General features: G+C 39.2%; 1 protein-coding gene across 1 annotated transcript in view; it reads right to left on the bottom strand.

Annotated features, from left to right (window-relative positions):
- Chsy3 (chondroitin sulfate synthase 3) overlaps positions 1-24058 on the bottom strand; it is a 228128-nt gene extending 204070 nt beyond the window's left edge. The window contains exons 1-2 of the mRNA XM_028893705.2: positions 22920-24058; positions 19908-20191 (exon numbers count right to left, since the gene is read on the bottom strand). Of these exons, the coding sequence (XP_028749538.1) occupies positions 19908-20191; positions 22920-23727 (1092 nt within the window). The 5' untranslated portion in view covers positions 23728-24058. The remainder of the gene's footprint in view (positions 1-19907; positions 20192-22919) is intronic.
- Positions 24059-24282: the final 224 nt, after the last annotated feature.

The following is a 24282-nucleotide window of genomic DNA, read 5'->3' as shown; positions in this document are numbered from 1 at the left end:
GGCACACGCCTTTAATCCCAGCACTCGGGAGGCAGAGACAGGTGGATCTCTGTGAGTTCGAGGCCAGCCTGGACTACCAAGTGAGTTCCAGGAAAGGCGCAAAGCTACACAAGCGAAACCCTGTCTCGAAAAACCAAAAAAAAAAAAAAAAAAAAAAAAGAATTAAATTGCATGATAGAACTTCTGATTGAGTCTCCCAAAGAAGTTCATAATTCTACGAAAGAAATCAGGGGCATTGTTTCAAAACATTTAGAGTTCCATAAATCCAATTCAATGGATATATTTTTCATTATCTCCTTTGTAGGAGTTTCACCAGACTTATTATGTCAAAATTGGTGGCTCAGTGAATTAAGTTGTGAGTGGTTTTTAACTGTACATACAAGCAAAATGACCTTGAGCAACTCATCACTTCAGAGAATATGAAAGTATTTTTTAAATAAATTCACACATATGGCACCGGAGCGAGGGCTCAGTGGCTAAGAGCACTGACTGCTTTTTCCAAAGTACCCAAGTTCAGTTGCTAGCACCCACATGATGGCTTACAATCATCTGTAATTCCAGGTCCAGGAAATCTGATGCCCTCTTCCAGTCTTTGTGAACACCAGGCACACACACACACACACACACACACACACACACACACACACAGTACATAGATGTAATACACATGCAGGTAGAACACTCACACATGTAAAATAAAAATGAAGGGAAATTTTTAAATAAAAATAAATGTGCACAGAAAACATTTCTGTTATTCCCATTGCCATTTAGGGCTTTTAAAAACCATTTAAACTTATTAGTATCATTAAAAGAAATATTTTTAGATAGTATTCCCCTAGTATTTACTGATTAACCATTCAAAAGAACAGAATTTAAATAGTATGGAGTGAAACAGCTTTAGTACTGACCCAACCCAAAGCTGAATCCAAATATCAAAGCATGCCTCCTTCTGACTGCAATGTTCCTTCTCCCCACAGAACCACACTGCTGTCAATTAGATGATGGACATTCCACAGACCAGCTCATTTCTGAGCCTGCACAACCATGTTTCCTGTGCCACTGATTGTAACAGCTAAGCTATAAAATCAGCCTAGTTGTCCATCATCAGGCTAATAAAGTATGATATGTATGTATGTATGTATTTACGTACATATATGTATACAATGCAATATTGTTCGACTCTAAAGAAGAATGCAATCATGTCATTTCCAGGAGTGGGTTCAACTGGAGGACATGTTAAGTGAAAAGAGCCAAATACAGAAATGCAATTGTCACGTGTGGCACATGTCTTATACATGAAAACTGAAGCAAACCGTGGCCTAACGTGAAGAACTGTATGGGGAACCAGGAAGTGGATAGAGAATAGGTTGATAAGGACAACAGAGGATAGACGAGAAAGAGGACACAATCTGGGTGTGATATACATACATTCTAAATGACAAATGAAATTCATAATTGCACAATTTATGCCAAGTATTAAAATAATAATTTCAAGAGATTATGGTGGAGCTCAAAATTCTTAACATCTCCTGATACCAAAAGAAAGCAGCCTAGCACATGGCTCCTACATCTGTAAGGAAGCTGCTGGAAAGGAAGCTGCACTGTCAATCACACAGAAGCATAGAGCACGCAGCCTTGCACAGCGCAGCAAGTTTGATGTAATAACTAACCCCATGTTCTGTTCTACGTGTTTACTGCGCTATACCTCCCATCATTATTTCAGAGTGTAAAGTTCAATGTCTTGTCACACTTGTGGCAGAATCATGTATCCTGCCACTCTTCACTGCACCACTTTATCTTGTTTTTTTACTTAGCCTCATGTTTTTGCAAGTGTATGATGTTCACACAATGACAACACTACCTAATACTACATACCTCAGCATGTACCCATATTGTTAAGTGGTTCCTGACTATATATACGTGTAAATGCACATAGACATTTATAGATAGATACATAGATATTATATATATGTGTGTGTGTGTATATATATATATATACACACATCTCTCTCTATATATATATATATATAGAGAGAGAGAGAGAGAGAAAGATACATGGCCGACATGGCCGACCGACATTTTGGACTGGTTTTTCTCCTACAGAGAACACTCATTAATACAGTGTATTAGCTATATGACTGCTCATTGTTGAGTTCCTTTTCCAGTCCCTGTTGCGATGAAGGCTGAACCCAAGCGTTCAATTTTCCTGCCTCTCTCACAACCATGGGTAACTCTAAGATATAGTTCTGACTAGATATCTAGGCAGAAGTCTATAGTGAATACTTTGACTCAAGATTTCAGAGTAGCAGTGAATCTTTCCTATCCTTATCTGGAGGTAGACATAGATATTTAAAATGTCTTAAATTTGCAAGTACAGGAATAAAGGCGAATATTTGAAGCCTCAGCAGAGCTAGAAGGTAACAAAAATCACCACACCACATCAGGTGTGGCCTGTCTCACCTGCACATCTGGAAAACTCAACAGCCACTGTCTCCCAGCTTTCTGTTTTCTGTAACCAACTACACTCTTTTTTTTTGGGGGGGGGTTGGTTTTTGGTTTTTCAAGGCAGGATTTCTCTGTATAGCTTTGCCCCTTTACTGGAACTTGCTTTGTAGACCAGGCTGGTCTTGAACTCACAGAGATCCACCTGGCTCTGCTTCCTGAGTGCTGGGATTAAAGGCATGCACCAACAAAGCCTGGCCAACTACACCCTTAAATGGCTTTCTAAGCATCTAACCAAATAATTATAAATCAAATGTCAACAGCAAAAGATCCACAAATATCTATAGTATCCATATAGATACTTACTTCTTTATAGAAAAACTAGTAAAAACGAATTTTAGAATACACAACTACAAAAAAGTGTAGAATTTATCAAACAGCTAATGAATTGCTAAATTTAAAATGTGGAATGGCAATCTTATCAAACAACTAATAATTTCCTTAATTTAACTCTGTGTTAGAAGTATGTGAAGGAAGTCTACCCTTCCTTTCAGTGGAAGGATGAAGAAGCGGGTCTGTCCAGAGATGCAGATTTGTTATAGAACAAAATATTTGGCCTCCAAAACAACAAATATGACTTAAATCGTTTACAAATCTTAACTGAACAGATTTCTTTACATGAACACACATGCCTACAAATACTGCTAAAGGCTGTTTACAACAAAACCAAGGTAGATGAAACAAACAACTTAACAAGAGGATGAGAAAACTGAAGAGCATTGATCCAGCGCTATTTTCCCCCAAACAGTGTAAATGAACACCCATTCGCATTCTGCACACGCTGTGGCTGTCAGCACTGCTCTAGACCACCATTGCTTTCTCTCAACTGCCCAGGTCTTTGTAGTCACCACAACTGTCCCTCTGTATAGGTAGAACCTTGGCTGCCCCTGTTGCTGTGGAGACCTGAGCTTATACAGCTCTGATCTAGACAACAGTTTCTTAAATTGGGGGATAACCCCACATGGGATCAAAAGGGAGTGTGGAAGTTATCAATAATTCGTCCGTTGTAAAATGTTTCTGAACCTGTAATAACCAAATTGATTCAAATGAAATACAAGGACCTGAGGTGCTTCTGGCAGTTCATGGAAGGAATTCACTGCAGCCTTGGTGTTAAACACAACATTCATGCTTTGTACTGCAGCACCTTAGCTCAGAAACCATCATATGATATGAATTGCAATGGTTTTAATGATCTCATAGAAATATAATCAGTTATGGAAACAAAGACTTTTTAACATTTCCCTACTTTCAGTCTTCCAAGTGTAACTATGAAATGTCTTGGATCATACTGTGTTGGAACTTCTGGTGTTGAAAATTTTTGTTTGAGTTGGTGACTTGAGTATCATAAGAAATCATTAAACTCATTTGGCTTGATTAAGAAAGAATTAGGACCAATTTCTGAAATTGCCTTGACTGTACTTCTGCCATTTTGTACAACATAAAAAAGCAGTATTGATGACTACAAAAATCAAAATATTGATTAACTCTGAAAAGTATTGAACACGCTCTACATCGTGCATTATCAAATATTCAGCCAACAGTTTACTGTTGTTTGAAAAACTGGCAAGCACATTCATCTCATGCAAAATTGCTTTCACCTTTAATGAATGATAAAATTATATAAATACAAATTGTTTTAAAATTAATTTGTGATTTACTATCACAAAATTTTTGGTTTATGCAACTATATAATCAGACATACATGGGTGAGTGGAAAAAGTTTAAGAAGCCTTGATCTAGAGAGTACCTTGACTGTGCTGCCCTAGGACTTCATAGTCAATCTATCTTATCACATCCCACCTCTGCTTGGAGGGTTTCCCTACTTTTCCAAGTTTAGAACAGACATGATCCCGAGTGATGACTCATCCACAACCCAGCTCTGTGTGTGACTTGTTGCTTATATTCTTGTTTACTGGTCCTCTACCCTAGCTAACCGTTCAGCTAAAGAGGTTCTGTGCCTTCAACAAAGTGTGGGATCTTATACTTAGTGCTTACACTGTTCATTCAGGTATGTAAAGGGCATAAATGTATTGGAATCTCTTTTTGCATTATATCAGAAGCTAAGGATATGTCTAGCACACACCACAGTCTTCTTGCAATAATGATTAGAATAAAGGTTACAATAACCCTGCTTATCTTTAGGGAGTTTCACAAAGATTTGTTAATAGTTTAGCTTAAATATAAGGCATTCATTCTTAAAAACTATTAAGTATGTGATATCCATTTTAAAGACTGAATCAATAGTTTGTACAGCATCATTGTTATTAGATTTTTGTTATATTTTTGTACTATTTACCTAGCCATGATACCTTTATATATATATAAAGTAAATAAGAAATTCTTATGGTAATACACACTCAGAAGCAGAAAAAGAGATACTTTACATGTAAAATGCTGAGTTTTCAGAATAAATCCTATTAAGCAAGATTGTCCTATGATATCCATACCCACATGCACTCTGCTCATAAACGGTACAGATGGAAATAAAGGTCATTCAGATAAAACTGACAACATACATTCTTATATTTGCCCTGAGGCCCAATAAAAGGCATTTTTTTTGGTTCTATTGAAAATGAAAATTTTGTTCTTCTAGATATTTTCCTGGAAACCTACTAAGGGCTGGAAAGAGAACAGCGATTTTGATCTCATGCATCCACATCTCACAGATCTGTCTTGGAATGACTGTATTTCTTATATCTTCAACAGGTAAACATGTCTAGCAGAGAACAGTACAATCATTGGATACTGCTCTTCACTCTGTCTTTGTGGTTTAATCTTTCTCAGTTTATGTGTTGTCTTCCCAACTTCCTGCAATGGTGCATCCATGTACAGCGTCCACTGTGATAGTACTTTCAAACTGAAAACCCAAGGCCATTTTTTGAATTCATAGCCATGATGGCAGTGTAACAATTTGACAGGGAAATAGCCATTGGAATCAAATAAATCAGAATTCAATGCAAGACTCTGTCAATTCTCAAGTTCTGTGATGTCTGCTACTTGTGAAACTTCTAGTTTGTACCAGCACTTGTAGAAAAAGATATAGGAAACAACACCTCCCTGAACCCCTGCACAGCTCAGAAATCTTTAGAATACAGAGTACCCATTAAGAATCAGGCATGTAACTAATGTTCAACAGTTATGATAATTACCATTTTATACACTCATAAATGTTCAAATGTAGGTTACTGCTCATCATTAGCATAATAAAATTTTAGACTTTTCAATTAGTTAATAGCATTGTTTTATTCTACAATGAAAGACAGTAGGCCTTCATGTGACCACAATAAGCTACAAATTGACTTCTAGAAAACTTGCCTGTACTGCTTTGTAAGCTATAAAGTTATTATTCAAGATTCTATTGTCTCAAAAAGTTACATGATACTTTAAGTGTCAAAATGATAAAACAGTCTCATCTCAATTTACTTTAATCATAACTCCAGCATGCAGAAAGAACAAATTTTTCAACTATTTTATACAGTAAACAAAATTACATTCTAATTATTTTAATAACAAAGTTTAATACATCCCATTTTAGAATCAGATCTTTATTAATTCAGCCACAATAATTATATGGCATAGGTGGAAAATTATGATACAAATGAGCTAAGAAAAATACACTGTTGATCATTTTCTAATATTCTAAAATCTGTGACCACTAACTATATAAATTGTCCTGTAAGAATCGTCTGCCAGATTTGTTTTGCATAGACTTTGTGAGAGCTTGTGACACGCTGGGTATGTATCCTAAATGTATGTGTGTAACACGCTAGAATTTAATGTGAATATGGAGAAGGGGAAATAAACAAGCATTAATCACTCCAATTCATTAAAAAATTAAGAAGAGTCTTCATAATCACAAACCTTTGGAGTGAAAAATTAGATGAAAGCAGGTGTCATGTGAAAAATTTAAACTTGTTCCTGAAACTCCCGCAATTAGTAATTGTCAGTGTCGTGACTTACAACCTTATACAAAGATCCTGTAGAGTTACTCCTACACAGTAGCTTAGAAAACTATGAAATGTGATGCTCTTTAGTAACTCTCAGACACACACTCCCATTGTCTGCCACAGTAGGAAAACATCAGTTTCACTCATTATCTGCTATTTCAAGTGACATATTGAACGATGAACACTAGTGTTGAACTTATCAGCTCAGCATCCTGAACACTGCAACTAGGTCATGTGCCCATTTGTCAGGTTTCCCAGGAAAGACAAGCAGAGTGTACAACATGCTATATTAAGAATAGCTCAATGCAGCTTTATTTCACAACAAATAAATCAGTTCAAAAACACAGAGGCAAAATTAAACATAATAATGGAGTTTAAACATATGAATACTAAAAACTGAGAGTTGATAAAAAGAGAAATATTTCAAAATGAGAACTAGAGATGAAAAATGTAGAGCTTAGTTAAAATTTAAAAATATATGTAATTTTAATGTGTATTCAAACTAGGGCCTTAAAAACTTCATAAATATCTAAATTTATAGTCATCATCAATTAATATTGTTTTTATAAAAGTACCATAATTACACCATCCTATAGTTATGAGCATATATTTTCAGTAATACACTGGTATTTCTGAGACTGCTTATGTTAAAAAAAAACACACACACACACTAATTTGTGATTAAATGTTCTCCAAATGAGACAAATCTATGTTAGTGAATTTGAAATTATTTCCCAACTGACAGTTCGTTAAATATTCCATGCAAAACACTTACTGCACTGGATATACTTGCATCTAAATACTATGGTAACAAACATTAGGAAGAACAATCACCCGCAGCAGGTTTACAACCAAAGGAAAAGGAAACCTCTACCAATACTACTGCAAAATGTCATCAAGAGAAAGTGCTGATCAACAAAGACTGTAAGACTGCACATAGTAGGCCTGTCTGTCAACTTACAAGTCAGAAGACATTCTCCCTGGAATCTGATTTGTCACAACTTCATAAATTGTTGATTATTTAATGAAAAGGAAAGCCAAAGAAGATGAAGGTCAATTATGAGAAATTCAGAATGTTAAACAGCCACAGAGGAATCAAATGAGTATTAAATATTAATCAAAGCAACTGTGTGGGTAGGAAATCAAGAATAGACTAATGGTGAGAGGCTGTGTAATTTAATTAATTTTTAATTAATCTAAAATTATTAGTTCAAAGTCATCTTAGCAAAAGTACCTAAACTTAGTTACCAACACAAAAAGTACTGTATATTCATAAATCAAGATGTCAGTTTCATAAAGGAAGACATATATTTGTTCCATGTTTATTTATCTCCCTCCCTGAAACCACATATTCCATTAACAGAATTTACCTCTCACAGCACACACAAAGTACCTTCCCAGGAGATACCTGACAAATCTTGACAAAATAAATAAGACATATTAAAAAAGGCTAATCATTGGGATAGTCAACACTATTTCCAGAAATCAAAAGCAAATCAAATCCAGGAATCAAAAGTAAGGATTTGCACATGGTTTGAGAGTGCTATAGAGTCCATTTTCTTTGTATTCTTCCAGAATGCCAAAGATAATCATCCAATGATACTGAAATTCTAAGTAGTATTAAAATAAAGAGTGTAGATATTTGATGCCAATGTGAGTGATTCTCTGTTAAGACTTTTTTGTTGTATGTAAAATAAATTAAAAAATTAATTAAAAAAAACTTTTTTGTTTCCATAACGAACTTTAGCTGTTACCTAACAGAAATGGCTTAAAAGTAAGATGAATTTGGCTCACTCAATTTCTGAAGCTTTAGTCAATGGCCCAGGCCTAGGACGAGACAAAATATCATAATGGTATGAGCATGTGGCTGAGACAGCTATATAACTGGTAGCAACCCAGAGGAAGAGAGGGAGAAGGGACCAGCCACAAGGAATACCCTCCAAAGGCATGCCTCAATGACCGCCTTTTCCACCAGGCTCCACCTCTTCCAGGCAGTTCAGCTACAAACCCATCATCATTAGAGAACCCATTAATGAGCTAGTGCCCTCCTGATTCAAGCACCTCTCAATAGTGCCACCAGCTGGGCACACAATACACGAGCCTCTTGGAGGGGATGCTTCCTGTCAAACTACAGCTCCCAGCAATGATCATAACTGAAAAAAAGTTAATGTTCAGAACAATGTGTATATTACATGTTCTACTTCTTGTGAAAAAATAAAATAATAACCATGGAGAGAAACTAAATCAAAGCTTTCTGACATTCAAGAGAAACTGCAAATAGAGAATGGAGTCCTAGTTGTTAAAAAAATAAATAAAATGTGTTATTGGGAGGAAAACTCTAGAGTCAGATGGAGAACAGAAATAGGAAGATTTCCCACATTGTGTGTGTGTGTGTGTGTGTGTGTGTGTGTGTGTGTGTGTATTTATATGTCAAAAGTTTCTGACAATTTTATAATATACCTTTAATTAAATTTTATTTAAATAAGTTTAAAACAACTGATTTTTCAAAGTGAAATTTTAATAAAAAAATTGGACTGTCACACTATGGAACAGTATTTTTTTTTCTTCTGCAATACCATCTTTCAGACTTCCCATATCAAGTACTGTTAGATCCTTGAGTTGACTGAGGGACCCACAGGCACTTATCCTCATAGTCAGCTGTAAAATGATTATTTACACAATATTTGCTTTACCTAGAAGTGAAGTTTGATTAACACAAATGCGTGTATTCAACAGAAGACAATGTTCCCTGTGGGTTGGCAGCCCTGCCTTGCTAGACAGAAAAGTTGCCCAAGGTATGTGGGACTCAATTTTCTCTGAAGTCCTCCCAAAGACTTCCAAAGCCATCCATGATGTCTGCTCCCTCATTTCTCCATTCTGATCTTGCATTTTTTTTTAACTCTCCTGTCTGTCACTTCGCTTGACCTTCCCTTGCCTTCTTGCTGGTTCTCAGCTTGCTCGTCCATGCTCCTTTGCTGAAAGTGTTGTTCCTCGTTACCTGCGTCACTCACACAGTGTCTTCTCAGTTAAGCCCACCTTGACTCAGTGTATAGAGCTGTGTGCCTCCTGCTATGCCTTCCTGAGCCTTTTAATGGGCATTTACCTTCTTTCTTATTCCAGAAAATAAAGCCAGAACTTGGTTCTACATGTTTGCTGAAACACCAACAACTGGAAGAATGCCTGGGTATTAGATGCTCATGACTGTTGGCTGAATAAATGAATAGTGAATAGAACTTGATGTGCCCTAAGTAGACATTCTTCTGTGTTCTGCCAATTCCTGAAACTCATTAATCACCCATACTTTCTCATCTCATGCACTCTACCTCTGAGAATATTGTCATCTTCAAGCCTAAGGCCCAGGAGTCATCTTACCATTCCCCCAGTCTACTATGACACCCTTAGATTGTCACTAGTTCTTCCAATTCTCTGTCTTCACTATTTCTTAAGATCATTGGTCTCATTTCCTCTTTGGCTCTTTTATTAAGATTCATCTCACATGTTCAGCAGATACAACTAAGTCTCATAAGGCACTATCCCTAAGCACAAGGGCCTCTAAAGCATCCCCCACACTAGAGCCATTAAGAAAAACCTCTGTGAGATACTCTCCACTCAGAACTCATCAAAGCTTTCAATTACCCATAGGACTGATTTTCTATACAGGTTGTTCACTTAAAAAAAAACTCAGAAACATTTTTAACAATCTGATGCTCTCTTCTAAGTCCACACTATTCCATGAAAATCTAAGACTCACACACTTATCTACAGCATCTGGATCATTCAGTATAATGTATAAGTACATTATAACTGGAGTCTGCTATGGATTTTAATCCTCACTTATCTTACCTCAAGATACGCTTAACCCAAACCCACTATTCGCTGTTATTCAGCTTTCTATGCTCTTCCTCATCTGCCAACTGCCCAGTACATTTCTACAGGTTTGAGGGAAGTACTGCATTATTCAATTCCCAGGGATATTTCTTTCTCTTACAAATCATATCATCTCCACTGGCAGAGAAGTCAGTACAGTGATGGGCAAAGAAATATTTGGTGATGATAAGCAGATGACATCAAACATACATTTAAAGATTTTTAAATCTATAAAATTACCATTTTTGCAACTTATCATACAAATAACTCTAATACCTTTTGGCTTTACAGCACTAGCCCAATGCAATAAGTCAATATTATGAAAGCAAAGCCATGGGAATCAGTATACAAGTATGTTAGAACCCTTATTATAAATAACTCAGATATAGTTATTAGGAAGGGCTATAATTCCTTAAGCATTGAATATGTAAAGGTAGTTTAAAGAATGTCTAAAAATACTCTTTGATGTCTTTTCAGAAAGCAATATTTGAGCATAGTCATTAGGTGAGAAGACATGTAGCTATAAGTGACAGTTTTATATTATTACCTTAAAATCTGGGGACTAACTGTTTTAAACAGATGAATGACAATGATATAGAAGTTTTGTTAGTTTCTATGATTCCAAGAAGGGAAAGAAAATAGACAATAACTCAAAATTGACTGGATTTTTAAATAGGAAAGTTAACTTAAAATCCATACTAGGGAAATGGCGAGATATATCAGTGGATTAAATACTTGTGCAAATGCAAGAACATGGGTTCCATCTCTAGAACCAACATGAACATGTGTGCAAATATTTTAATGGGGACTGTTATATTACACTACATCTACCTTAGTCACTTAGAAAAGACACTATGACCACCTTAGTCACCTAGGAAATGTCAAACAATATCCACAGTGCAGGCATCACCTGTAAGAGATTCTGATACATTGGACCAGTAGTTGGTACCAATATCACAGTTCTTTTCAAAGTCCCTCAGAGGATACCATTGCGTACTCGAAATAAAGAACCACTCAATAGGGCTGGAGAGATGGCTCATCAGTTAGGAGAACATACTACTCTTACAAAAGACCCAAGTCTGGTTCCTATCTCCCCAACATCAGATGGGTTATATATGCCACCTATATCCATCTCCAGGGGATCTGATGCCCTCTTCTGGCCTCTGGAGACATCTACACTCATGTTTATACACTCACACAGAGATGAACACAAAAATAAATCCTAAAATAAATAAATAAGTAAATAAATAATAATAAACACTGAATCTAGACTTTCCCTACTACAGCAAAGCAGACCTTTGAAAGACACTGCAACTAAACTCTTTCCAATTGACATTACCCTCTTCCTATGGGGGATAAAGCATATGAACACTGCCATTTGGATATTAGAAATAGCTAACATGAACGCACGCATGGCTTATTGTGTGCCGAGCAGATTTCTAAAGATTTTCAATTTATTGACCTTTTTTATTCTCCCCAATGATTCTGTAAACTCGGCACTATTTTATGGCATTTTTGCTTCTTCCAAAACAGATAACCATTGTGGAATGCTTAATAGTTCTAGCCACTGCTCTGAAGCCACTACACATTAAGCCATTTAGCCCTCCAAGAAGTGCTCTGAAGGAAGTATTATTGCAATACCATTCAGTGTGATGGATGGTGATGAAATGAAAGGGAAAGAACCAGGAGACACAATAACTTGCCCACTGCCACACAGCCCGTGGATGGTAAACTAGAGTCTGGAGGGGATAGTTCAGCTCTAGAAGTAATTTGCCGTTAGCAGTGTCCAACGGCAATAAAGGATATTAACAGAGAACAGGGTTACTAAATGTGTCTGTTTATATCTTCTGTGAGCTCAAAGATGCCACAGCTAATAAAATTGAGTAATAATGATACTATCTTTATTATGAGACAGATCACCACAGTTGGAATCATCTGGAGCTCTCATGGTGCAGAATGAAAGTAATATTGAGAAACATATCTGGGATGGGAGTCCAATTCTATGTCAGACCCAAAGGCAAGAGGTGAGTTAGAAGCCTGAGTCCTTCTCCTGGTCCATGCCATAAGATGAAAAAGGTGGATTCACGGCAAACTGCCTGTAGAGGAGGCTCCATGGGAATATGAAGCAAGTGAAAAAAGCTGGCTATACGAGCAGAACATTTAAATGTGCTTTAACAAACGTATTTCAGGAAATCTGCTTATCATGTAGATTAAATATCCTCATTTCATTAAGAATTCATCTTGGTATTATGTTCTTACCTCATTAAATACAGCTTTTATTTAAGTGTTTATCTTCTTATATTTTGATTTGTGTTTTACCTCAAAATTAAATGGCTATTAACGAAAAGAGACATTCCTAATAATCAGCTCTTGGTTATGTAATGGCACTTTTAATTCTAGGCCCAGTTGTTTGGAATCCCATTCCTCTGAGCTCCTCAGGTGGGATAGCTGTCCTGTCTTAAGCTGCCCACTGCTCCATTTGCAGGGGTACCCACCTTCCTTTGTTTCTCTATGTCATCACAGACAGCCCCTCAACCACAAGCACAACACCAGTACTTCGGTCTTTTTAACAACAACAGCAAAATGCATTTCTCAAACTGTTTGCCCGTCTAATATAAAAATATTTGAGACAGTTGTGGTAGTCATGGAGAAGTCTCTGAAGTACATTTTATGTTTTAAAATAAAATCAAGCAGTACACCAAACTCGGGTACAATTGATGACAGGTGTGTTTTTTCTACAGAGAATTCTGTCTGCAGAATCACCCTTCTGCCTTCCAGCCCTGGCTACTGTTGAGGGAAGTTATATGTAACATCCATGCTACCTTCTTATAGCTGACGTGTTAAGGACGTGGTCTGCTAACTCTCCACACTCCTTTCCACTTGATACTTTTATTCAGAAATGTTATTTAATGTTCAGAAAATAATAGTCAATTGTGTATTTTTCTGCAGTTTCTTTTTCTCTGATTACTTTGAATTTTAACAGCTATCTTTCTTATATATGTATATTTAAACCATCTCTTAGTGATATAGGAGTTTTACAAATAAATAGCTTTCCAATAAAAACTAATGGAACCAAAAAGGATAGTAATAAAGCTTCAGATACTATTGAACACAAAGAATGAAGAACACAACTGTCAAAATTATAAACAGTAAATAAAGATTTGAGAATCTCCAAACAACTAAGAAATCAATTTCATTGTCTGTTAAACCCAAAACAGTGTCTGTTGGGTTTTAAAAAAATAAATCTTTTTATTCAGTTTTCATAAACTTGTAACACACTTGCTGAACTGTTAATATCCAATACATTTCCAGGACAGAAAAATATTAAACGCACATGAGGACTGACAATGGCCTGGATCGATGTATTGTTTCTTGGGAGATCAAAGTGGGACAACATTGGGCCTGTGAGGCCCTGGAGCTCCTCAGTTCCCACCTTCCTTGACTGGTTTTCCTATTTGACATCATTTAATAATGACTCACACATCTTGGTACTTTTTCATTCTTCTATCAATTAAATTTACTGAACAAAATGTCTCAAAACATGGTATAATGCAAATAAACTGCTCTTGGATATCTGACGCATTTCTTTGTATTTTTAATACTTGCTAAGTAGAAAAACAGCTGAACTAATGTTTCTCAAAGAACATATTGTTTTAGACAACAACACAATGAAAGTGGAACCAGAAACGGACTTGATTATTTTTCAAGAAATTAGAATATTTGTGACTTATTAAGGAAGAAAAGCATTTAAGACTGACGGGAGTGTCACACTATCATGCATTTTATTCCCAGGTGTCTGGAGGCATCTTTCAAACTTAGTAGCTTCTTCAGCGGCTGGAAAGCATCTATTTAGAATGCATACACTTTCCCAAGTCAGGTGATAAGGGACCAGTTAGCCATGGAAACAAACAGAGCTTACAAAGCACAGAAAGCGGCACTGTGTTTTCCCATCACTTTGGGAGGTGATTTTATTTTGTACAATGAAGAAAACAGTGTGGCAGCAACAAACAAAATCAGTTAGGGATGATTTCATCTGTCAAGTGGGGTGGGGGAGGAAAGAGTGGGTGAAAGAAGCTTGCTGCTTCTAGGAAAGAGACAAATAGTGATGGAGTCATACCCAAAACACTTCTGAAAGACTGGATTTTATGTGAAAATCTTTATCTTAGATTTTTCCACACCTATGAATTACTCCCAGGGACATCAAACATGCAGATAACAGAGCTTAACCAGCTTAACTGTCATTAAACGAGGAGCCACCTGTCATTAGGCTGGGAAGACGGCTTCATTAGTAAAGTGTTTGCTGTGCAACCATGAGGAACTGAGTTCAGGTCCCCAGACACAGAGTGAAAATCACACATGGCAGGCAGCACGTTCTTGTAACCCCAGGGTTCCAAAATGGGGCACAGAGTGACCTAGATGCTGAACTTCTGGTTCAGTGCAAGATTCTGCCTCAAAGATAGATAGATAGATAGATAGATAGATAGATAGATAGATAGATAGATAGATAGATGATAGATAGAGCTGGGTGGTGATGGTGCACCCTTTAATCCCATCACTCTGGAGGCAGAGCCAGGTGGATCTCTGTGAATTCAAAGCCAGCATGGTCTACAGAGAGAGATCCAGGACAGGCACCAAAACTACACGGAGAAACCTTGTCTCGAAAAACCAAAAAAAAAAAAAAAAAAAAAGTATAGATATATAGATATGGTGGCAGACATCTGAGGAAAGCAACCAATATCAACCACTGGCCTCTACATAAGGACATTCAAATGAGGGGGCTGGCATACTCATGTGTACACACCTATACACACTCATGCATAAGAGAGAGGGGGGGAGGGAGAGGGAGAGAGGACAAAGATGAAGGCAAAGAAAAAGAGGAGAAAGGCGGGGAGACATAACAATTCACAAAGATCAGGAAGAAGCTAAGAAGTATGTGGGGCAGCCCGTTGGGAATAGCAGAGATATTTTGAACCTAAAAGATGCTATGAAGAACTTATACACAGTCTAATGTCTCAGCTCTCTGGTTTCACTTAAAAGCCCAGGAACAACTCACAAAATATATCCTTTCATAAAATAATATAATTCACTATGGTTTTTATGGCCATTAATGAGCCAAAGTGAACACCAGACTTCTGGCATAACGTTAACTATGAAGAATCAAATAAAATTCTGTTTAGTCATGGGAAATGGCTCTGTAAAGCCACAGAATTTTTTTTTCTAACATAGAACTAGCTTTTGAAACATCATTTAGTTAAATTATATATCTTTCTGTTGAATTTATTTTACTGCAAAACTTAAAATGAGAAAAACTAACTCTCTTCTATTGATCTTGGGTGCTCAAATGCAGAACTCACAGGGTGAGAATAATTGCTGAAGTTAAAACTATTTTACTGCTTAAATATGAGTGATAGTACTCAAATAAAAATATTCAAGACTAATAACTAAATGTAAATATATAAATAAGCTATTTAAAATAAAAATAGAAGTATACATGATACACAATTTTAATGGAAATTTCCGAAAATATATTGATTCTTTTACAAAGTGTAGCAGTGCAATTTTATGAAGGCATCACTAACATTTTAAGAGACTGGAACTTTTTCTGGACCTCAGAGCCAGAGTTAATAATACACCTTAAAGTTATTTAAGACTGCTAGCCTACAATGTACTCAAACTGTTTGTTTAACTTGCTTTTAAGAGACTAATGTAAGAACCTATCTTACTTGCCTTGGGGTTCCCATGTGAACAACTACTACAATCTAAAATTACATATAGCTGTAATCTTAAGTTATGTACTCTTCCATGCTCCCAACCCAGATAATGTGTTTATGTGCATCATATGCTGAAAGCAGCAGATACAGAAGCTGAAAACAACTCCCTAAAATCTATCATAAAGTCAGAAAGCAACCATTTATGGATATTGGTTGATAAACAAGGCTGCTTTTTATTAGAATCACTTGGGATCAGTTGAAACCAGAGACTTAATCCCTTGTAAAAACTCTATTAAAGATTTCTGTAAAGTATCCCATCCCTTCTTCATGTGATGCTTTCTATGATGTTCAATAAAAACAGTGCAAAGCCCTTTGTTAGGGATAGACACATACACCAGACAAACACAGATAACAAACAGAGCACAGATTCAGACTCCTACAACAGACAAACAGAAGGAGAATGCAGTGGACAATTCAGCTCTGGACTTGCTCTTGTTTAATCAACTCCAACGGAAGTGCTTTTATTTCTTTCATTAATGTGTCACCCATGCATTATTGGTGACTTGGGGTTAATAACTACTATGTATAATCCTCTAACAAAGTATTTAAAATATAAATTTTATCCTTACTGCCAAAAGCCATTCATATTATGGAAAATAATCTCATAAAATTTGTAGCCTAAGGGTTGTCTGGCTTAAAAAACCAACAACAACAAAAAAACAACATGGTATTTATTATTTTGGTCAGCTTGGGCCAGACATAGAAAATAAAAATCCTAGTGTCCAATGAGACATGAAGGGAAATGAAAACTGCCTGCCTTTGCTGTAGGAATCACAAAACAGAACTAAAAACACAAAACTTGAAAACCTCCATTGGCAAGGCAATGTTGAGAGCCATATGCAGCCTCCTAAAGCAACAGAGACCAACAACATCCCAGTCAAGGCTCCACCAGACAAGTGGTCTTAGCCAGCAGGAGGTGCAGATCGATGCTAGCATACAGTGAGTACAACAGAAACACCTGCTAATAGGCTTCAATCTATACACAGAACCAGAGGCGAGCGTGAGAACAACAGCCACCTGGGAAGTCCTTGAATATTAACAACTTGAAAAATGATGTCCCAGTCCCAAGCTGGAAAGTATCCATCTATACTCTCCAGTGGCGTGAAAGACAAGGGGCTCAGGAGTAGGTATGGAGAAGAGAAGAAGGGGTCCACTGGCAAACATATGCCCCCAGACTACCAGAATCTGCTTACTAGGTACTGAAGGTACACATTAGTTTCTCAGAGTTCCAAAATACAGCAAGAAAAGTTTCCAGCTGCCTTAATAAGTTCCTGAAAACTAAGTAGACTGACGTACTGAAGACCACTTGGGTTGTTTGCAGTTTGGGGCTATTACAAATAATTGCTATAACATTTACATAGAAGGTTTTATGTAAATATAATTTTTCATTTTCTGAGAGTAAAGTTGTTTTGTTTTGTTTTTCTGTAATAAAAGGGGAGAAAGAGAAGAGTCCCTAGGTGTTTGTGGGATTGACAGTGGAATGAGACAGCGCTGTTGAGACTTTAAGAAAGACACAGAAAATGGAACAGAGATCTAGAAATGAATCTAGGAATTAGTTCAGTTGTTTTTCTTTAAGTAGATAGAGTCTAACCTGTTCAGGACTCTTGAACAATGCATATTTAAATAAAATGTTCCACATATTCTCCTTTAATTTGGTTACATTATAATGCAATTTAGAAGCATTCTGAGTTGCACAGTCAGTTGACTATCATTGGATTTTTTTTTAATAATTTCTACAATAAAACAGAATACAGTTTTCCAATGTTTTGTCAAAAAAAATTGTTAAAGCATGGACTCTGCAACTGAAGCTTTTAATTTTTACTTTGACTCTTTGGATACAGATGAATCAGCATCACTAATGACTGTCACGTAAGAAAAGTTTATGAATCTATGTTACATTACACAGCTCCTGATTTGACCCCATTAGGGACAGTGTACAGCTCTGTGACAATGATAGGCAGTATGTGATAATAACCTGCCACAGGCTAAACACTGTATGAAGGCCTGGGGGTGCTCAGTATTTCATTCAGGAAACTTTTTTTTTTCAGAGCTAGAACAAAATGGTGAAATGATCCATGAATACAGATTTTGAGGTCAGTGATGGACAAGTGTCATTCCAAATTAAAACACACTGCAAACGTTACTGGAAATACCACCGATGTACAGCCTACGAGAGAGCTTACACATCACTTAAGTACCTTTTCCTGTTGTGGAACACGAACAGATAAAGCATTGAGTAGAGACTGGACGGTCATAGCAGAATCAAGGAAAATGTGGAAAATAATAAAAGATAACTTATTAACTTAAGTCAATAAATTATTTAAAAAATACATGTTTTTCCCTTTTTGTTCTCACTCAGATGTTTATGCATCAAGCATCTGTTGCCTTTTCGCAGCTAATTTTACAGCAGAGAGGATTCTTTTTTATTGAGTTCAGTGAAGTTACCTTTAGTGATAAAAGCTTTATGCTTCCTCAATCTTCTTCCAAATACTGTCACTTGTTTTGTTTGTAAGACAGTCTGAAGACACATCTCAGGCTAACCTCAAGCTCACAGTCCTTCCTCTTCAGGTTTGCAAGTGTCGGAACTACAGGAATGGTTTGCAAAAACTAAAGGACAGTTTCACATTTATAAAATAAAATGTGCTATTTCATCATTAGAAGGAACTACTTATATAATCATCGAAATTTGCCTAACACATATTCCAAATACATAATTATCAGGAAGTTTCCTTGTGTGTAATAATTATTCAAAATACCACTTTGAATTGTATCACAAAGCATTTTGATTAGAAAACTAAATAAACTAAAGCGATAATACACTCCTGAAAGAAAAAAATACAAGGGACCATGGAACTTTGATGTATAATCATTTCACATGAAACATATTTTCATAAAACATGTCCTCTACACTAAATTTCTAAATATTTTAAAGATAAACAATGAAGTTAAAATGCAGTTTTAAAAAGTGTCCACTGTAAAATAAGATTAAACTCCAAATACCCAAAAACAAAACTGCATTAAAACTGCAATGTATTATTTAAACGTCAAATCAATTGTTACTAAGATTATCTTTCAGGAAATCTATTTTAAAGGACAATTCATTTGATTTCAAAGTCAAATTCTAAAAGGAAAAAGTTCACAAAGCTAATGGTCACAATGTCATAATAGTCTATCCCTCTGATTATTCAAATAATTCTGACTCTTGATAAATTGTCACCAAAATAGACATAAGTAAAGTCCAGAGAACAGTGAAAACACACTTATGTGACATCCTCAGCCATTTCCCCAGATTGCTCAAACACTATCAAATAGTGTTTAAAGTGTTGGAAATGAACCTATCATGAATGACATATCGCTGACCTCCCACTAAGTGTTCAATTCCCATTTGAAGGTTCCCAAGGAAACCAAATTTTAGTCATGTGAAAGCAAAGGGTTGTGATCGTGTAAATAAAGAAGAAAAACAAGTGTCAGGACAGTACTAAATAATGAAAATTATAGGGGATGGAACTAAAACAGCTCTCTTGTTAGAGACGCATGTAAACGCCAGAAAAAGCAAATAAGGGTAGGGGAATTTTATCCAGCAGAGATGTAACCAAAAGGCTGCCCAAAGTTAAGACTCATGCTAACAACAAAACCTCAGAGAGGTTTTGGGTCTAATAAGAAGGATGTATCCCACAATCATTCCCAAATCCATAAAGACAGTTACTGTGATTTTTTTTTTTTTAAGTAAATGAAGTCAAGAACAGATAGGACTCTGGTCCAGGAGGTGAAGTGGCATGCACCTGTAATACACACATATGCGTCACATCTCCAGGCTTACCTCATAAGACCAGACGCACTGAGTCCCACCAAAGCGGCGAACACAGCGCCCCACCTCCACGTCCTCGTGAGTGGTGTACATTTCTCGGAGGCATTCGCCAATGTGAGGCACCATCCTCCTGAGAACTTCTCGGCTGAAGATCATGCCAGGTCCTCCCATGCAGAAGTTCTCCCCAGGCTCCAGCCCCAGCTTTCCAAGTTCTTCTGTATTCCCCAGGCCAGTCTGTCCCAGGTAGAGAGGCTTGCTGCTATTTAGGGACCTAAGGAATTCTTCTAATTTATCACCTACAAAGAGAAAACCAAGAGTCACCTCCTTTCCTCATTTCACGGGCAATTACCGTGTTCCATGGAGTGAAAGGAATTCCGCCATTGCTTTTAACCTCCTTGTACACCTTATACTGCTGGGAAGAAGAAACACTTTTCCCTCCCACAATTTTTAAAACACAAACTTACGATTATTTCTTAAATCTTAATACAATTTTAACAAATCTAACAGTCATCAAATTTGCAGCAGAGGTGAGAAAAAGATAAAGGGAATAAAGATGATTTGTTGGTCCATTTGAAGCGACAACAGTTCCCAGAAATACAACACAATACCAAATGCTGGTGTTTTATGTTGTTTGGGCAATCATTTGATAGCCAATAAATATTTTTCTTTGTATGCATATCTGTGTCTGTGTCCTTACAGGTAGGAGGTGCAACATCACATGTATGCACATGGAGGTCAGAGTTCAGCCTTAGGTGTTCTTCTTCTGGTTCCAGGGATCTTGTTTTTAGAGACAATGTCATTTTAACTTGCCTGGAACTCACCAAGTAGACTATACTGGCAGGCTAGAGAGCCCCAGAGAGTATTCTGCCATGTCTACCCTTTTCTTTTCACGTGGTTTTGGGGGATGCAACTCTGGTCTGATGCCTCCAAGGCAAGCACTCTGCCAACTTAGCTACTGTTATAGCTCCAGTATTCAACTATATGTTTTTTATAATAATTGACTTGGTTGGGTGCTTCTCATTAGTTAAACTTCAGTCACATACAACTTACATTATTTAAGGGGGCATTTAAATGAAATTTCATGTTGAAACTGAACTTGGGTAGGCATTACTTTAGAGGGAAAAAGTTATAACCATTACAATAAAAATAATGCCATAAATTGACTTGTGGGTGGTGAGTTGATCAAAATAAAGGATTTAAAATAAAACTCTGTAGCTGTAAGAGTTCAAAGCATTTGATATTCTATATAGCAATATATCAGAATAAGTAGTCAACCTCCACATTCTTAATCAGCCTTGGTACTCTCGTTTTTGATTAACAGGACATGTGTGGCCACTATCTCAATCCCATCTCACACCCTCTAGCTCTCAAAAAGGGTGTTTTTTTTTTAAGTTGTGACTGAGTTCTTCATAAAAAATACTTTTCATTTTTAATAGAATGTGCCATTTCAAAGATTTGCGGCACAATGCTTCAAAGAATTAAAACAAATGGCAGAAGTAGATATGATCAATGTACACTGTAAAGCATGACCCCCTTGCCAGGAAATCTTTTGTAATTTTTGATGAGAAACAGAAGATAATTATCCTAAAGACCAAGGACAACAATGCAAGGAACAGAAAGCAAAATTAGCTTAAGTGTCAATACTTTTGAAAGTGGCATTTTCCCACTAATCAACCATAAATACCACATTTGAGGAATGCAGTCATAATAGGCTTGTTTGCACTTAACTATCAAAATCTCTCATTTCAAACGGCACCAGAACAGTGATTCTGCTCCTCTCAATTCAAAACTCAGAACATCAATTACTAATGTCAATTCCTTGTCCCAAAAGAAGAACTTTGGATTTGCTTGGCCTTATGTTATATGAAGGGTTATTAACCTTGATCATGACGAAGCCATAGTTTTCCAAGTAGCCAGCAGATACAGAGGAAGGGCGGCCCTCCGCAGCACAAGAGGTTAGAAAGCATGGGACGCACAGATTGCTTCTTCAGGATAAGCCTGTTTCTTTGGATTCTTTTCCCACCTTTTCCACTCTCTGAACCAAAAAGATTTACTCCTGTACTCTAAGGAACTTTGAGCCCTTGAGCTTAGAAATTCTCTGACCAGAACCTCTGACAATCTATAAAAAACAAAAGACAAACAAACACACACACACACACACACACACACACACACACATGCCCCTTCCCTGACAAAGTTTCCTCGTGCTGTGGCTGCATGATGTGGTTCTAGGTAGTTCTTTTAGACTGTCATACACTGCAGCCACCAACAAGAACTGGAAAGGATCTACCTTTAGCGTGCATGATGTAGCTTGCAGCTATCAGGGTCTTTATAAATCTAAAGCTCTTTCAACCTCTCTTCTCCACCTGACCTTTGGGGAGCCCCACTCACCGCCTCTGGGTTTTATTAAAGTGTGGCAGAGAATGGGGAACAGCTAGCACGCTGAGCTAGTGGGTGTATCCAAGGTCTCAGTGTGGGGCAAGTTTCTAAAGGCAACAAACAGAATGTTCAAACACGGGTCTGGGACAGTAAAAGATGGCTATCCTCAACACCAGCCGTTCTAAAACCGATCTAGATCAAGCTGAAACAAAGGAGAAATGGAGTAAAGCAACAACGTGAAATCTCCAGTCCTGCTCAAGCCAGCATCCTTTCATCTCGCTTGCCTCTAGCCAGGACACGCCCCTCTGGACAGATTTGGGAAACTATCACCTACTTGGGGGAGGGGCGGGAATGGCTTTTGGGTTAACTCTAAGGTCCCTTTCTTCACCTTTCCAGCCAGACAGAAGGAACAACTGCAAGAGCGAGGAAAGTGAATAAAGCTGAGCAGGTATGAGGAGGGTCCACGCTGCAGAAGAGGAGGAGCAGGCTAAGAATGGTGGGAGGATGCTAAGGGTGGGGATAGCGAGTCGGGGGCTGCAGAAGACCCTCAGGTGCTGGCAGAGAAGCAGTGGAGGGGCTGGGGTTGACAGAAGCGAAATGAATCAGGAGGTGGGCAGGGGGAAACATTTAACACTGGGAGGTCACCTTTGATGTAGACATCGTCGTCGGCGCGCATGAACCACTCATACTTGTCCAGGTAGTGGTCGTGCATGTACTTGATCATCATGAAGGACTTCTTCTGGGGAGGGTAGGAATCGTCGACCCCCGGCAGCTCGATGACAGGCAAAGGTGGAGGGGGCTGGCCGAGCGCAGCACTGGGAGACTGCTGACTGGAAAAGAACTCCACGCGGCCGGGGATGAAGCGCGCCCAGGTCCTCTGCGCGGCCAGCGCGCGGCTGCCCAGGTACTTCTGCGCGGTCATCACACCCACGTACAGGAAGTCCCCGGGTCCGGGGCTCGGGGCAGCGGCGCCCCCGTCTCCGCTGCCGTTGTGGCTGCTCCCTGGCCGGCCACCCTTCCGAGGGCCAGCCGCGCCCCCATCCTCTTCCTCCGGTTCCCCTTTGGCTGCTGGAGCGACGGGAAGCGCCGTCGCACCTTCGGGCTTGTGTCCTCGCCTCCTCTGCGGCAGCGGAGCTGGCTGCTGCCAGGGGCTGCTCCGAAAACTGGGACCTCCGGGCGCCGCCTCCGGCCGGTGCGGCCCCAAGAGCTCCTGGCTGGCAGGGGGCGGCGACTGCTCTAGCCGCGGCCGGGACTGGGGCTGGGGGAGCGGCTGCTGCGCGCCCGCGCGGGGCCCGGTGGCCAAGCGGCCGTAGTAGGAGCAGAGGCTGGAGCCGTGTCGCCTCCTCTCGCTCAGCTCGGCCACCCGGGGGGCGATGAGCCAGGACGCAGCGGTGAAGCCCAGGACCAGCCCCAGCGCCACGCTCACCCACGGGCGGCGGGAGCGCACGGCCATCGCGGCAGCACCGGGCTCGGACGCAGATTGGGCGGTGTGGGCGATGCCACGGGTCCCCTAGGCTGGCTGCCGCCTCGGCTGGGTCTCCGTGACCCCAGCCCTGGCCGAGGAACGCCGCCTGGGCGCCAACGCGGGCTGGCTAGCCACACGCCGAGCTGCCAGCGGTGCGCTGCAGCTCCAGGCGAACCGGCCGCTCTGCTCCGCGCTGGGGCTCCCGCCGAGGGTCGGGAGTGAAACTTCGGCAGCGGCGGAGGTGGCCGCGGCGGCCGCGAGAGGAGCTGCAGGAGGAGGAGCGGCGGCGGCAACGCGTCCGCTTCTCGGCTGCCACCCTGTCACAGGCGCGCCTGGTCCCTCCTCCTCCCGGAGCCTCCGCCCTCGCTCCCCGCCTCCCTCCCACCCGCCGCCGGGCTCGGGACCGGCCCGAAGGAGGAGCCACCCGCGTCGCGGCTGCCAGGCGTGGGGAAGCGCGCGGGTCTTGGTATTTCCCCGTCCCCCGCCCTTGGACGCCCCCCAGCCAGCGCCTGGCTCGGCCAGCCTCCCCTCCGGAAAGAAAAC

Source organism: Peromyscus leucopus, chromosome 19 (genome assembly GCF_004664715.2).
Source record: "Peromyscus leucopus breed LL Stock chromosome 19, UCI_PerLeu_2.1, whole genome shotgun sequence".
NCBI classification, from domain to species: domain Eukaryota; kingdom Metazoa; phylum Chordata; class Mammalia; order Rodentia; family Cricetidae; genus Peromyscus; species Peromyscus leucopus.
This window is presented reverse-complemented; position numbering and strand designations above follow the sequence as displayed.